This window comes from Syngnathus typhle, linkage group LG5, assembly GCF_033458585.1.
Source record: "Syngnathus typhle isolate RoL2023-S1 ecotype Sweden linkage group LG5, RoL_Styp_1.0, whole genome shotgun sequence".
In the NCBI taxonomy this organism is placed as follows: domain Eukaryota; kingdom Metazoa; phylum Chordata; class Actinopteri; order Syngnathiformes; family Syngnathidae; genus Syngnathus; species Syngnathus typhle.
This window is the reverse complement of record NC_083742.1, coordinates 20,684,354-20,698,514: the sequence shown is the minus strand read 5'-3', so window position 1 is coordinate 20,698,514 and position 14,161 is coordinate 20,684,354. Positions and strand designations below refer to the sequence as shown.

The following is a 14,161-nucleotide window of genomic DNA, read 5'->3' as shown; positions in this document are numbered from 1 at the left end:
ACACACACACACACACACACACACACACACACACACACACACACACACACACACACACACACACACACACACACACACACACACACACACACACACACACACACACACACACACACACACACACACACACACACACACACACACACACACACACACACACACACACACACACACACACACACACACACACACACACACACACACACACACACACACACACACACACACACACACACACACACACACACACACACACACACACACACACACACACACACACACACACACACACACACACACACACACACACACACACACACACACACACACACACACACACACACACACACACACACACACACACACACACACACACACACACACACACACACACACACACACACACACACACACACACACACACACACACACACACACACACACACACACACACACACACACACACACACACACACACACACACACACACACACACACACACACACACACACACACACACACACACACACACACACACACACACACACACACACACACACACACACACACACACACACACACACACACACACACACACACACACACACACACACACACACACACACACACACACACACACACACACACATCTGGGTGTGGTGAAATTTGTCCTCTGCATTTAACCCATCTACTTTTATTATTATTATTCCATAACATAAATACAAAGAGATTTCAGTCACTTTTTTTCCCTGCTTAAGTGATGGCAACAAATGTTAATGTAGCATTCTTTTCACAAAAAACGAGCATTATACAGTGTTAACTTTAAAAACAGCATTTGTTGTTTACGCATGCTCGTGGTACTAACATTAGGCAGTAAAATAGATGTATTCATTGAAATAAACAGTGTTTTAATCACTGATTGGACTTATAAACATTGCATTCCAGAGCAGCCAACTCGCAACATATATACAAATAAACAAATGAATAAAATAGATAAACCTGAGTTTAGGGGAAATAAAATCGAGTCAGTAATCTATTTAGAAAAGCATGTGGTGAAATGCTTGGGCAGTATCAATGGCAGAAATTTCCATTGTCCAGTCATCAAAACTTCTCGTATCCTACGTTTAATCATTTGACAGTTTTTCTTTTTTAAATTGACATCAGTCATTCCAGTGGTGTCACTCCGTATGTAACGTTTAGCAACAGCACCCTCTGGTGGTCTTCACAGTTGCCGTGGCGCTGGCGCTTGACCCAATTAGATGGGGTTTCTCCATTTCTGTGACGGCACAATGCTTACGTCTTCTCGTCCCATCTTAATGTGAGACACATGACGGCCATTTTTAGCTACATCTATCTGAAAAGTTTCCGTATGATCTTTTGAACAGAATCTTACAGAGTTAAATTTAAATCAGTGTCGCTACCTTGACTTAATATGTACAAAAGGTCTTGAGCGCTATCTGTTAATAAAAAAGAAAAACCAACAACAACAACCAGTTGGTCTAAATCCCTTTGCTGCGCTTGAAGATTCATTTCCCCAAGACAACATGTCAAACCCAATACTGATTCCTCTGAAGCGAAGGGGTGGCAGTCTGGATCGTTTGCGACAACGCGGTGGAAGAATCACCACTCCAAGAGCTTACAAGAATGTTGGCCTCAACCGTGTCGCGATTGTACCGCCGCTGGTGCCGTACCAGTAGGTGACTGAGAGCGGGGCTACCCGTGCCGGCGGGGCTTAATGGGGTGACGGTGACCGTAGGGACGGCGGCGCTCCTCTGACTCTGGTATGACGGGCCCGGCGGCGGCGGCGGCGGCGGGTCCTTTGACGCGTCGGTCCTGCGCTTCCGTCGTCGGTGGTGGTGGTGGTGGTGTCGAAGAAAAACAACCAGCCCCACCAAAATGATCACCAGCAGAAGCAGGGCCAGCAGAGGCAAGACGACCAGAAGAGGACCAGAGCTTTTTTGCGGGTAGGACGTGTTCATGAAGGATGGAATATGATCCGTTCCTGCGGTCGGCTTCCCCAGAGTTGTGGCGAAAATGCTGGTTCCCTTCCCCCAGCGCTGGCGTCCTTTGAACCCGTGTTGCTTTTTGCTCGACTGCCGGGTGTCGACGACAGCTGTGGAAGTGGCCGCCTTTCTCGGGGTCTGGATTGTTGTCTGGGAATGAGATGATGACGTCGCAGCGGCGGGATTTTTGGTGGTCGGAGGCACGTCCGGTGGCACGACGACGGTGAAATGGAAGTCCCCTTTGGCGGGTTGGACGTTATCAGCTTTGAGTAAGAAGCCCACAGAGTCGTTCAATTGTTGAAGTGCGCTCACGTTGGCGTTGACTTCCAAGGCTACCTTCTCTAGCGTCACATCCCGGAAGGTGAAAGACTCCAGCGCTTCCGGTTGCCGCCACTTTTGTGGCTTTGGCCCAACCACTTTCCCGTGATTGGGCTGTGAGAGGATTTCAAAGACCGGGTCGCAGCTACACATCTCAGCCAGTTCGGAAGCATCCAGGTAGGCCGGGGTCAGTTTGAGGACACTCCCGCTGGGAGCCTTCGCACTTTGGCCAAGCCGGATCAGAGGAGCCACGGTGACGTTTAGCACTTGCGCGCTCAGATTGGCCTCCGAGGTGAAGGCTGTGAACTCAAAGCTATCTTGGGCGGAGGAAGGATCGCTCATATGGTAAGCCAGCCGTCCCGCCTGCACGTCTTCCTGATCAAAGTCGGACACCTCCCGGGTGTCCAGTAGAAGTTTGCCAAACCTCGGCGGTCTGGAAACCCGGTAGCGAACGGTGGCGTTCCTGCCGTTGGTCTTGGCGCCGAGGTTGTCTCCGTTGAGAAAAACCACAGCGCCACCTTGCTGGAGTGTCAAGCCCGTATGGTTGACCAGAGAGATGGTGATGTTTGTCACGTCCAGGTTGAAGAGTTTGTAAATGGGCTTATGATGGCCGTCGGTCACGCTGAAGTAAAACACCCCTGAAGCGGGCCTACCGTCATGGACAAAATAAACACGTCCGTCATCGATCTGGGCTTGGGTGAAGGTTTCGATGGATTGGTTTAATCTTCCGCCAAGAGCGAGGTATCCGTTATTGGGCTTGCTAATCACAGAGAAGGCAATCTCATCGGGGGGGTTGTCCAAATCTTCAACCTTGAGGTTCTCCGGCTTAATGGCCACCGTGTCTCCTTGCACCAGCGTCAGACCGGGCGCTCGAGTCTTCAACACGGGCGGCTGGTCGTTGACGGCAGAGACGCTAATGCGGAAAGACTCCTCGACCACGTCCGTGTCATCCAAAGGCCTTTGAGCCGTTTGGCCTTTCGGGTTGACCCAGGCGCTGAAGGCGAAGGCATCGCGCCTGCTCTCGGAGTTGTCGTGCGCGTACGTGATGCCGTATTTGTCGATGATGAATTGAGAGAAGTTGGGTTTCTCTTTGGTGAGGTTTCTCTCGCCCACCACCAGCACGCCGTGCTGCGGCAACGAGGTCACCTGGAACCAGACTTGGTGGGCGCTTCGCTCGGGCGTCGGCAGCTTGGACATCAGGTTGCTGGCGTCCAGCTTGGACTTGTCAATCATGACGCTCCCTCCTTCTTTGACTTCAGCACCTGACAAAAGGAAAAGTACGCTGCATTCGTAGCATTTGAACATTGGCACGCATGCGTGCGTCTTCACAACCAACGCTCGTTGTTACCCGTGTTGGCCAGAAGGACCGAGTTGCCGTCGGGTCGTCGGTTCTCATAGGAGATATGGATCTCGAAGGTCACACTCTCCAGAAACGAAGGCGGTGAGCTCACAGAGAAAGTCAGCCAGTCCGCGGCTTCCCAACCCACCGACTCAATGGACCCGCTTTGGACGTACAGGACCTCTTTCCGATCCACCTGACGCACAAAGAAGAAAGGCGTGGCGCCGTGTGAACGGGTCTGGCTCCGGAGCCCACGGTCATTGAAATCGTCTCCTGCCGGCTAACCATATCTTGCGTGAAGGTGGAAATGTCAACGGAGGAATTATCCGCCTGCTTCCTCACCAGGCGCCCCAGTGCGGGATGTCGGATGACGTCGAACGTAACGGTGCGCTTGGAGGTATCGCTGACGTCGTTGGTCACCACTTGCAATTCCGCATTTGAAATTGCCCTCCAAGATCCTGCACAAAGGAAAACTACCGCTTTGTTTTTCCGACGAGCTGGAACTAAAACTTTTTTCGGTGCGCCCAAATCTCCACCAAAAGCCCTTTGTCTTTCCAAGAGTCAACACATACACTTGATGGATAAAAACCTTTTGGAGAAGCAGTGTCTTTGTCGGAAACGGCTTACGTCACGGTTCGATTTACCTGGAAAGACCTTTAGGGGGCGATTCTGCGCCAAATTGAGGACCAAAGATCTTGCGGTGATGCTAAAGATCTGCCGGGGAGTAAAATGCACGCCGTCGTTGACTTGGAAGTTCAAGCCCCCAGACATGGGACCTGAAAGAAAGAGAAGAAACGCATTCCAAAACAAAACCATGAACAATCGGATGGCTCATGACAGCTCCATGAAACTTGTGCAAATCTATTTTGTTCAATGGCACTATTACAAATGAAACACATATTGGAACTGAACTCAACAAGCCTACATTTGAACTGAAACCAATTTGGGTTCAACTGCACGGGTTGTGTTGACGTCGGCAAAAGCGCAGCGCCTCCTAGCGGATGCAAATCAAACAGCTGCTTTCTACCTTTATGCACAAAGAGCAAGTGTCCCTGGTCGATGTGGGCCTGAGTGAAGTTGAGCACGGCTGTGGTGGGGGCACTCTTTAGCGCCAGGTGGCCGTTGCTGGCTGGGGTCACGGTGAAGCGGAGCTCCTCCGGGGGGGTGTCCAGGTCCTGCGCCCTCAAGTCCTCCAGGCTGATCTCCGTCACCGACGACACCCAAACCTGGACATTGACAAAAACAGGCAAGAGCCAGACTAAAACTGGTCATCATTTTGTCACCATCTAAACGTCTTCATTGCACCTTTGAAGAGTACATTCCTTTCAAAAAAGCACTTTACAATAAACCCATTTTGACTGTCCCGTAAGATTCAATGACAGAAAAGGAGAAATGCTAAGTAGCACAAAAAACTGTGGAGGAGGCTGTTGCGCAGCTGAAGGCTAGTGGAGGGAGGCAGCTGTGCGTGTGCGTGTGCGTGTGCCCTTTACTTCCAAATGACACACAGTGGACGGACGCGAGCTGCAATAGTGCAGCTCCAAGGCAATTTTCCCATACTGCTCTTTTATCTCCTTTAGCCGTTTTCCATTGCACATCATCCGATGGAGCAGAACTGATGTGTGTGTGTATATATAAAAGAAAAAAGTCTTCCGGATGAAGCACGATAGGACAACATGAGTGACATTTTCGATGGTGAGGCATTTACAATCAAATATAGCTTGATTCGATTGAAGAAAATCCCTGAAACCATTTCAATCTGCCCTCCCACAATCTTTTCAACGTCAAAATGTCAAATTTCACCTCCTAATTTCATCGACGTGCTTTTCTTGCCCTGTGATTGGCTGGCCACCAGTCCAGCAACTTTGATTCCCTCGTGAGTTGACAACAAAGGATGAGCGTCGACGGCGCTGCGCCAGAGCAGCTCTTGCGTAACGCAGGTGCTCATTCCTAAAGGCACTTGTGCGCTGCGCTGAAGAGCCAGACTAGGACAGACAGTACAGTACTTTGCCAGTGTCGGTTAGGTCTCGTTGGACTTTACCAGGGCCACGGAATGGTTGTCACCTCGCTCCAAATCAAGGTGAAGACTCATCTTGTCATTCTCGCAACTAAGTGGCATTTTATTTATTTTTTTCTTTCTCCCAGATCCTCGTGATTTGGGAAGATGAAACGACAGGCTCAGCGCCAGTGAGTAAACTGTGGGTTCTTTCTCAACTAGCAGCTCCCTCCCTCCCTCACTGCCTCACTGCCTCAGTCACTGCCTCACTCACCCTGAGGACCCTGTTGGCGGTGATAACGGGGGGCTCGTCGTTGACGGGCGTGACTCGGACGAAGAGCGTGCGAGCCTCGCTCCGCTTCCTCTGGCCCGTGTCGTTGGCGACCACCGTGAAATTGTCTGCTGACGTTTCGCTGCCGTCGTGGACGTAGTAGATGAATTCATGCTCCACCTGGTCAACGTTTGGAAACCATCAGCTCGCTCGTACGGCGGCGACCCCTTGAAGAGATTAGCGGGCGCCTTGAAACGAATACAAGTTGTCAGCGCTCGCATCGTACCTGCCTCCTGCTGAACGCCGTCAGGGGCATGCCGGGCTGGCGGGAGTGCTCGATGTGGCCGTGACGCGGGGGCCGGCTCAGGTGAAACAAGAGGTTGGTTCCGGCAAAGTGTCCGTTGTCGACTTGCAGTTGTTGATTGCTCAGGGCCTTGTAGCCGCCCTCTTCCACGGTGAAATTGGAGACCCCAAGCGGGATGAGCCGGGGTACGATATCCACCCACATGCTAATGTCAGCGACGCGGCTGACGCCATTGGTGGCCTCCAGCACAAAGGTGTCGTTGACTTGATTGGGCTCCACCTGCACGTACTGGACCTTTCCGTCGTCGACGTCCTTTTGAGTGAACGTCCGGACGGGAGAGTCCCGGTTTCCGTCGCGACGTGGGTCCGCTTGGGCAGAATGTCGCAGGAAGCCGTGGCGGGGACCCGCCTTGACGGTGAAGACGATCTCAGACGGCACGTTGTCCTCGTGCGTGACCTGCCAGTCGGAAAGGACGCGCCTGCGGTTACATTTTCGAGACGGCGGGATAAATCAAACATGTGCGGCGCTCGCTCACCTGGAGTTCCGTCTGGTCAATCCGGACCCATTCTCCCTCCTCGACCAGTAAATGTTTGCGATGCTGCAAAACGGGCGGCCTCCGCTGACTTTCCAGGTAAACCTTGACGTCGATCCTCACCGCCAGCCGGACGTCCTTCACCCTTACGGTCAAGTTGAAATGATCTGCCAGATGTTTGCTATCATCGTGTCGATAAGAGACGAATCCGCTCTTGAGGTCCGACAGCGTGAAGGACTCGGCCGCCGTTTCTTCTCGGTAGAGTCGTCCGTGCCGAGGCCTGCCGCTCAACTCCAAGGCCACTTCTCCGTCATGGCGAATGTCCAGATTGGACGCCGTGCTGAAATTAGCCGTGGACAACGTGGCCGAGTGTCCCTTCCGTACCAGCAGGCCGGTGTTATTGACAACGTTCAGGAAAGGCCCCTGCGCACTTACGTCTAAAAGGCCGGATACAATGTGCTTGCCGTCCGAGACAAAGAGCACAAACCTGCCGAAGCTTGCGCCTTTATGGACGAACAAGACTTTCCTGTCGTCCAAATCCTTTTGTCGGAACTCAAACAGTGGACGAGCAGTGTCGTTGGCCAGCACCAAATCTCCCACGGGAATTCCGCGGCGGCTATAAATCAACTGGCCGTCGTCAAAATCCGAATCGGGATCGTGGTAACGTAAATCGTCGAGGGTGAGCAGCCTCTGTCCTTCTCTCACCACCTGGAAAACTCGATCGACGAGCCGTAGCGGTTTTTGATCGTTGACGAGTTGAACGGATATGCTGAACGTTCCTTCTTTGGAGCCGATTTCCTCGTCCGCAACAAACGATTTGAAACCTCGGGCGGTGGAAACGATGAAGGTGAAGTCGTCGTGACTTGTTTCGCTGTCGTCGTGAACGTACACCACGCGTCGGTCCGAGAGATCCCGATTGCTGAAGGTGAGGATGCTGCCGTCGCTGGAGTTGGAGCGCGTCATACGAGCCAGCCTTCCGTGTTTGGGACTACTTATCACCGTGTAGTGCATCTCCTGCGTAAGTAACGTTTCTGCAAACAGCTCCTCTTTTGTGATCGCCTTACTTTGGCCCTCTTGAAGCACCAGTCCGCTATTTTGGACAAAAACATGATTCACATCCGCTTTGATGGCAAACTGAAAATCGTAGTTCTGGGACTGAGCGTGCTTGGAGAACAGGTGGAACTTGAACCGGTCATGCGTGTCCTCGTGAGGCCGCTCGACTAGTTGATAGTGGACATGAAGATCCGTGACGTTTCTTTGACTAAAAGTGGAGTTCTTTGTCAGGACCGTCGTGCGGAGAAGCAGCTGTCCTTTCTTTGGGGTGGTGAGAACTCGAAAATAAAGATTCTCCTCAGAGACCACGACACCCGTGGCTTCGGCAAACAGATATTCAGAGTTCAGTGTTACGTTCCTGACTTTATCCAAGTGGATCATTCGGTTCCTGACCAAGTTGTACGCCACCCATTTGACGGTGATGGGGAAAAGCAATTCAGCGCTCGCCCTCGCGGCCACAACGACTTGACATTGAAACGAATCGCTGGCGTCGGACGTCTGAATCTCGCGGTAGGTGCTGACGTACCTCAGGCGCCCTTTTTCCAAAAGCCTTTGGGAAAAGGAGTCGGCGGGCCTCCATTCGCCGCTGGAGTGAAGTCTCTGGAGCGCGCCGTACCGCGGTCGTCCCACCACATCGTAACGGATGTCGACCGCTTGGTCGACGGCGTTGGTTTCTACCGACAGTTGCGACGAACCGATTGCGGCCGTTTCGCCTTGATTGACATTCACACCCGTGTTGTTGGCAATTTGAAACTCAAGTTGGACAGCCATCACCCTCAGCACGACGGTGTTGCTGACCTTCTCCCCGTCGCTGACTCGAAGCACGATCCTGGAGTTCGGAACACCGACGTGGACGTAATACACTCGCGATTCTCGCAAGTCCGAGTGAGTGAATGAGCTCACCGCCGTTCCCGGGTCGTTGTCAATTTCCAAATAGCCCGCGTCTGCATTCAGGTTCCCCAGCACGCTAAAAACAAGACGGGCGGCGTCGCTGTCCACGTCGGTGGCTTTCAGAACATCTGCGCTCAGACGTTTCTTGGAGTTTTCCAACAAGACAAAAAGATTGCCTTGGGGGAGACTCAACTCTGGAGCGTCATTGGTGGCTGTGACTGTAATGTTGAAGCGATACAATTTGTCCGCTCCAAGATAACGGGGAACTTTTTTGCGACTGCTGGAAGCGATCGAAAACAAGAAGAAGTCGTCGGGATCTTCGGAACCTCCGTGGATGTACATGACCCGTTGGTGCCAAAGGTCCAACATGCCGAAGGTATTCTCGGCTCGGTCCTGATCGACGTCCAGCCTGATCTGACCGTGCGTGGGCTGCTCTCGAATTTCAAATACGATTTGAGACTGCCGAATACCGAGCGTCTTGAAATCCAACAGAACTTTGATGTGCTTGGCTTCCAGAGACGCTCGGCCGCCTTCGTCGACGATCAGAGGCTTCAGCTGCACAAAATCAGAGCCGTACCTTCTGTCCAAACCTCTGGCGAGGGTCGGCGTCGGGGTCACCAGGAAGAACAGCGACTCCGGTGCACCGGTGGGAGCGGTCGACGGCGCCGGTTCTTTCTCGGGTTGGCAGCCGACCGAGATGTCCTTGGTGACGAGTGCGTGAGCGAGGCCCGTCGTGACTCGGTTCACTCGAATATTCTTCAGGCAGCCTTTGAAGGAGCCTCCGCGCATTGCTTTTCCTGACACGGACGTCAAGTCGGCCTTTGGGACTTGCGCTCTGGTGGCGTCGTCGACGCCGCCGATGAAAAGGGAGCCTTTGAAGTGCAGCCCCTTTGGGCGAGAGCCCAAACCGCTTTTCACCATTTGCCCATCGACGGCTAATTGGAGCGTCTGAGAATCCAAGCGCATCTCGATAGCGTGCCATTTCCCGTCATTGATCAAAGTAAGCGAACGTAGCTCCGTTTTGCCCCCGCCGCCGCCGCTGCCGACCATGGCCGCGAGCCGGCCTTGTCGGAGCTCCAGCGCCGCAAAGCCCCCCTCTTTGGCAGAGATGTACACGAGTAGGCCATCTCGGGCCCAAGTACGCGCAGCACACTCCAAGACGGCTTCTTGCTGGCCATACCAGGGGGGGAGAGAAACGTAGGCCCTGGAGCTAAAGAAGCTGACGGGGTCCTCTTCCGTGGCGAAAAACTGGGGACTGCAACCCAGCGACACCTCGTGGACCATCTTGAATCCGGTATACGGCCTCAGCGACGACAGCAAGTCGTGTCGGTTGAACACCGCGTCCTCCACGCAGCCTCGAAAGCCCACGAGGTCTCTGGGGAGGTAAAATTTGTCCAGGCCAAAGGCGCCTCCTACGTAGATACCCTCGGAAACGTGGAGAACGTGACGGGGCCCGGGAATCTCGGCGCTCGTGTGAAAGTTCTTGTTTACTGTCAGAGTGACATTGCGCTTGGAATGGTCGACCTCCACAAAATGCCAGGCCAGGTCATTGAGCTGCGTGCCCCTCTCGGATCGCAGTAGTTGCTCCCCAGATCCCAAGTCGACTTTCAGCTGGGGAAGAGAACACACGAGGGGCCTCACGTTAAAGGACGTCCGTCACCTGGGGTTACAACGGTGGCATCGGAAGAGCACCGTTAGCCCTCCGCCTCGAGCCGTACCCCGAGCGCATCGTGTCACCTTGTCAAAATAATCGTCATGACGTGCTTGTCAAAGGCCGCTGTCGAGCGGCCGCTAAGCGAGCGCCGGCTTCCAGCGAGACACGCTGGAGCCGGACTCGCAATTGTGAGCGCAATTATTTGGTAGCCTGTTGAAGGAAGAAGGGGGTGAGCGAGTGCCACTTTTTTTTTTTTTTTTCGAGCCATGCGTGCAATGTATGCTTGAGCACATATGCTGGATGTACCCACCTGCAGGCGACCGGCGTTGAGCTCCAGCAGAAAGTAGACGCTCTGGCCGGCGGCCAGAAACAGCAGCCCGTCGGTACTGGAAGTTCGGAAGCGAAAGCGGAGCCTGTTATGGTCGGACGATTCTGTAGCCTTCAGCTGTACAAAGCCATCGCCATAAAAGGACGCTGGAGAAAAATAGCCAAAAGGGCAAAGAGGCACATTTGTAAAAAAGGACCAAAAAAAAAAAAATATATATATATATATATATATATGACTCATCTTTTTGCAGTTTTGACAAAGTATGGCAATGGCAAGGAAAAAAACAATACAGGTAAAACAAGAGCCAGTAAAGTATTGTGCTCTTAATATAGCACACATCTGACATTTAGCTAGAGAAGCACCCGGCTAATTAGCATTCTGCTTGTTCTTACCAGGGTAGCGTGCATGCACGCACTTCACAACGCATTACATTTCTTTCCAGAGGCTCTTAAAGTAACCTTCACCTAAACATTCCTGAAGCTTTTGCCTGAAAACCTATAACATTATGCAGAGTGGCTTTACATGCACCAAAGGAAAGCCTGCTGACAGCAAACATGATCATTTTGCTTTACGGCGCATGGACCGGCTGTCCCAAACTATTTACACTCAAGCACGACAGCAGCAGCAGCAGCAGCAGCAGTCACAAAAGTGCCTTTCAAAAGTTACAGCAGACAGGCTTGAAGAAAAGCGCCTTTTCAATTTCAGCAGGCCGTGGGAGTTGAGCAAAGCTCTCATTTGAATGCCAGTGAAGAAAGAGAGGTGGGCAAGTTTGGAGCCATCCTTCAAGCTGAACATAAAAGGTGCCCACAGCCGCACGGATCCATGGGTTTCTTCTCGCTGCTTTCCTTGCCGGCCTGTCATCTGGACTGATGCGCTCTGAAGTCGAGCCGTCCGAGGCAGCGTGCTTTTCCGTCGTCTCTTTGCTTGGGTTGCGGTAAAGACGATGGTAAAGCTGGAGCAAAGATGGTCGAAAAACGAATGACAGCCGATGGATGATTTCTTACCCTTTTGTCTCTCGAGGCAAACCAACGCAATCAAGCGCGTCCATTGAGCCGACGGCAATGATGCTATTCGGTCATCCACAGTGAATGAGGCGAGGACCTTTAACACGTGTGACTGACCAGTGCGACTGTTTGAGTCTTCACAATAGAGAAAAGAATCCGTAATGAGTAGCTATGAAAGTTAACAATTTGTTAGTCCCGCAAACTAGGTTCGACTGTTCAGCCTTGGTGTGTTTGCTCCACTGGCTCCATTGCATTTTCTTCGGCGTTGTTCCTATTTGTGGGGGTTAGGGTTAGCACTTATTACCTGACTGTCCTGGATTTAAACTCCCACTCATTCAAATTCAAAATTCTTTGCTTTGATTTCGTTGCCCCCTCTCAGCGGAGACGATTTCAAATAAGACAGTGGCATTTTTTGCCCTTTACTGTCGTGACAAAGATGAACATGCACTCTCGGCTTCATTTTGCTGCCGTCGCCACGATGATGTCAGAGTGACTGACTGTCATGTTAGCTTCAAACCACCGGTCGGCCGCTCTCCCCCCTGCAAATGCACTTGGCTGATTCTTCAAGAGTGCAGGGTCAAAACAAAGACACCCAGAAGCCGTTTTGTCACAGAAATTCTCCAAACTAACACGGACGGACGGACGGACTGACATTTTGGGAACAGCCGCAATGAGAGAGGAGAGGTGCGATAGCTACGAACGAGTCCAAGGAAGCATGTTCTGACACTTGAGCGCGCAGCAAAGCCAGTCAGTCAGTCAGTCAGTCAGTCTTTAGTGTTAATTAGAGAGTCAAGAGCAGAGCTTGTCACTGCTTGTGTGCCAAGGTTTAGCCAACAAATGCAACTTGACTCAAGTGTCTCTTTTTGTTTGTCAGAGCCCTACACGGCTTCTCAGGGAAGACTCCACTCCTCACTGGGCACAATAGGATGCCGCTAACAGAATGCTCGTAAGATTGGGAGATCATTTGGGACATTTATCATATACTAGCGGATGCTGCCGATACCAATCACAAAATACATCGGGCACATGGTGAGACATGTCAGCAGAGGATATGTGTGTGTGTGTGTGTGTTGTAGCTTGAGTGCTATTGTCACAAAACACATGGAGTCCACTGCTGCTGATATTTTCAATGCATGATGGAGTGAGTCAGAGTGAAACGATTCCTGATTATGCCCACGGGCACGGGGGTGGTGGGGGACACACCAGGCCAATGAAAAGGCATACGAGTGTAAACAATGTATATAGCCATCAGAAAAACACATGCGAGCGCACGCACGCACGCAGCCTGAGCCCTTCGTCTTGAAAAGAGCCTGTGGTCGCTCTTGTCATCACCATGCAGACTCTTCTGAATGAGCTTCAACGAAATCTAGAAAGTACATTAACATGATTTTATACTGAGACAGTGAGTGCAAAACCACTTTGGTATGACGCTAATGAAAGTCAACAACATACAGAAGGAGTCCACTTTGGAGGATTCTAATTCTAGATTAGAAATAGTACGTTGAATAGATCATCAATTGGTCCCACTGTGTTGTAGGTGCATTATCACGGTGAAAAAGAACGCATTTTTTATTGTTGCACCTTTCGCATTGGAAGTCAACAGACAGTCATGTGGAGCTGTCCCTAATGGAAGATGGTCGAGACGCGGACATGATGACAAATGACGCCATTCGAGTGACAGCATTTCAGCAATTGGAAACAACAGCAGCTAGCAACAGCTAACAACACTCTTATTGGTCGTGGTCGCCTGCCTGGCTGCCCAAAAGTGGCTTTACAAAGCACACGTGCAGCTTTAGGAGAAGTTTGTTCGTTCGTTCGTTCGATCGATCGATCGATCGTCATTGGTGTGGAAAAGTTGCAAAGTAGCACTTACCTGCCGACGCTCGATCGACCGGGAGCGAGCCCCAAAGCAGTCCGCAGATCCACAGCAACAGCAACTTGTTCGGGGCTTTTTTCCCAAAGGAGAACATCTTCCCATTTCACATGCTCGCTCGCACACTGCAGACACTTTGCTCTTTTTTGTCTTCTTAGGCGCGTCGTCCGAGACGAGACGCCTTGGCAATGTGATTGGGTTCTGCACGAGAAAAGAGTGGACCGGAGCGCCGACCCCACCAACCGGCTCGCGACACACGACTCGAGAAACTCCGCCTCGTGAGCGAGCGAGCGAGCGAGCGAGCGAGCAGGCGAGCGGGTGCTCTTGTGAACGCGCGTTCCAAAATAACAGCACAAGACGCGCGTGGTGCCTGCCTGCCTGCCTGCCTGCCACTGCATGCCGGGTGATTGAGTTCTCCATTTAACCAGTTCGAATAACGAACAGCGGCGTTTGATATGATACAACAGTCATCAAAAAAAAGGACTCCAATTGATTGCTCTCGGCACGTTCACTGCATGGTCACCTGTTGTCAGGCAGAATTTAGCGGGCTCAATCATATGTGCCCCACAGCCAATTCTAAAACACAGGACATACTAAA

General features: G+C 51.8%; 1 protein-coding gene across 2 annotated transcripts; it reads right to left on the bottom strand.

Moving 5' to 3' along the window:
• Window positions 1-678: 678 nt before the first annotated feature.
• cspg4ba (chondroitin sulfate proteoglycan 4ba) lies at window positions 679-13,874 on the bottom strand. 2 transcript variants are annotated; one of them, XM_061278606.1, is made up of 10 exons: window positions 13,564-13,874; window positions 10,669-10,832; window positions 6,764-10,315; window positions 6,211-6,684; window positions 5,928-6,104; window positions 4,688-4,886; window positions 4,305-4,436; window positions 3,946-4,118; window positions 3,670-3,856; window positions 679-3,583 (listed from the first exon to the last, which is right to left on the bottom strand). In XM_061278606.1, exons 1-10 carry the CDS (start codon window positions 13,658-13,660, stop codon window positions 1,548-1,550), a joined length of 7,191 nt encoding a protein of 2,396 aa, XP_061134590.1. In that variant the 5' UTR covers window positions 13,661-13,874; the 3' UTR covers window positions 679-1,547. The 2 variants fall into 2 exon arrangements, with proteins under 2 accessions (XP_061134590.1, XP_061134591.1); XM_061278607.1 differs by having other exon boundaries at window positions 4,003-4,118.
• Window positions 13,875-14,161: the final 287 nt, after the last annotated feature.

Bases quoted from the DNA above. Each gene is read 5' to 3' on its own strand.
- cspg4ba (XM_061278606.1), bottom strand. From the start codon at position 13,660: ATGTTCTCCTTTGGGAAAAAAGCCCCGAACAAGTTGCTGTTGCTGTGG. The intron at 6,685-6,763 runs GTGAGCGAGCGC...TCCGACTGGCAG, and splicing joins TTGACCAGACGGAACTCCAG to GTCACGCACGAGGACAACGT. The intron at 4,887-5,927 runs GTGAGTGAGGCA...GTCAATGTCCAG, and splicing joins CCGCCAACAGGGTCCTCAGG to GTTTGGGTGTCGTCGGTGAC.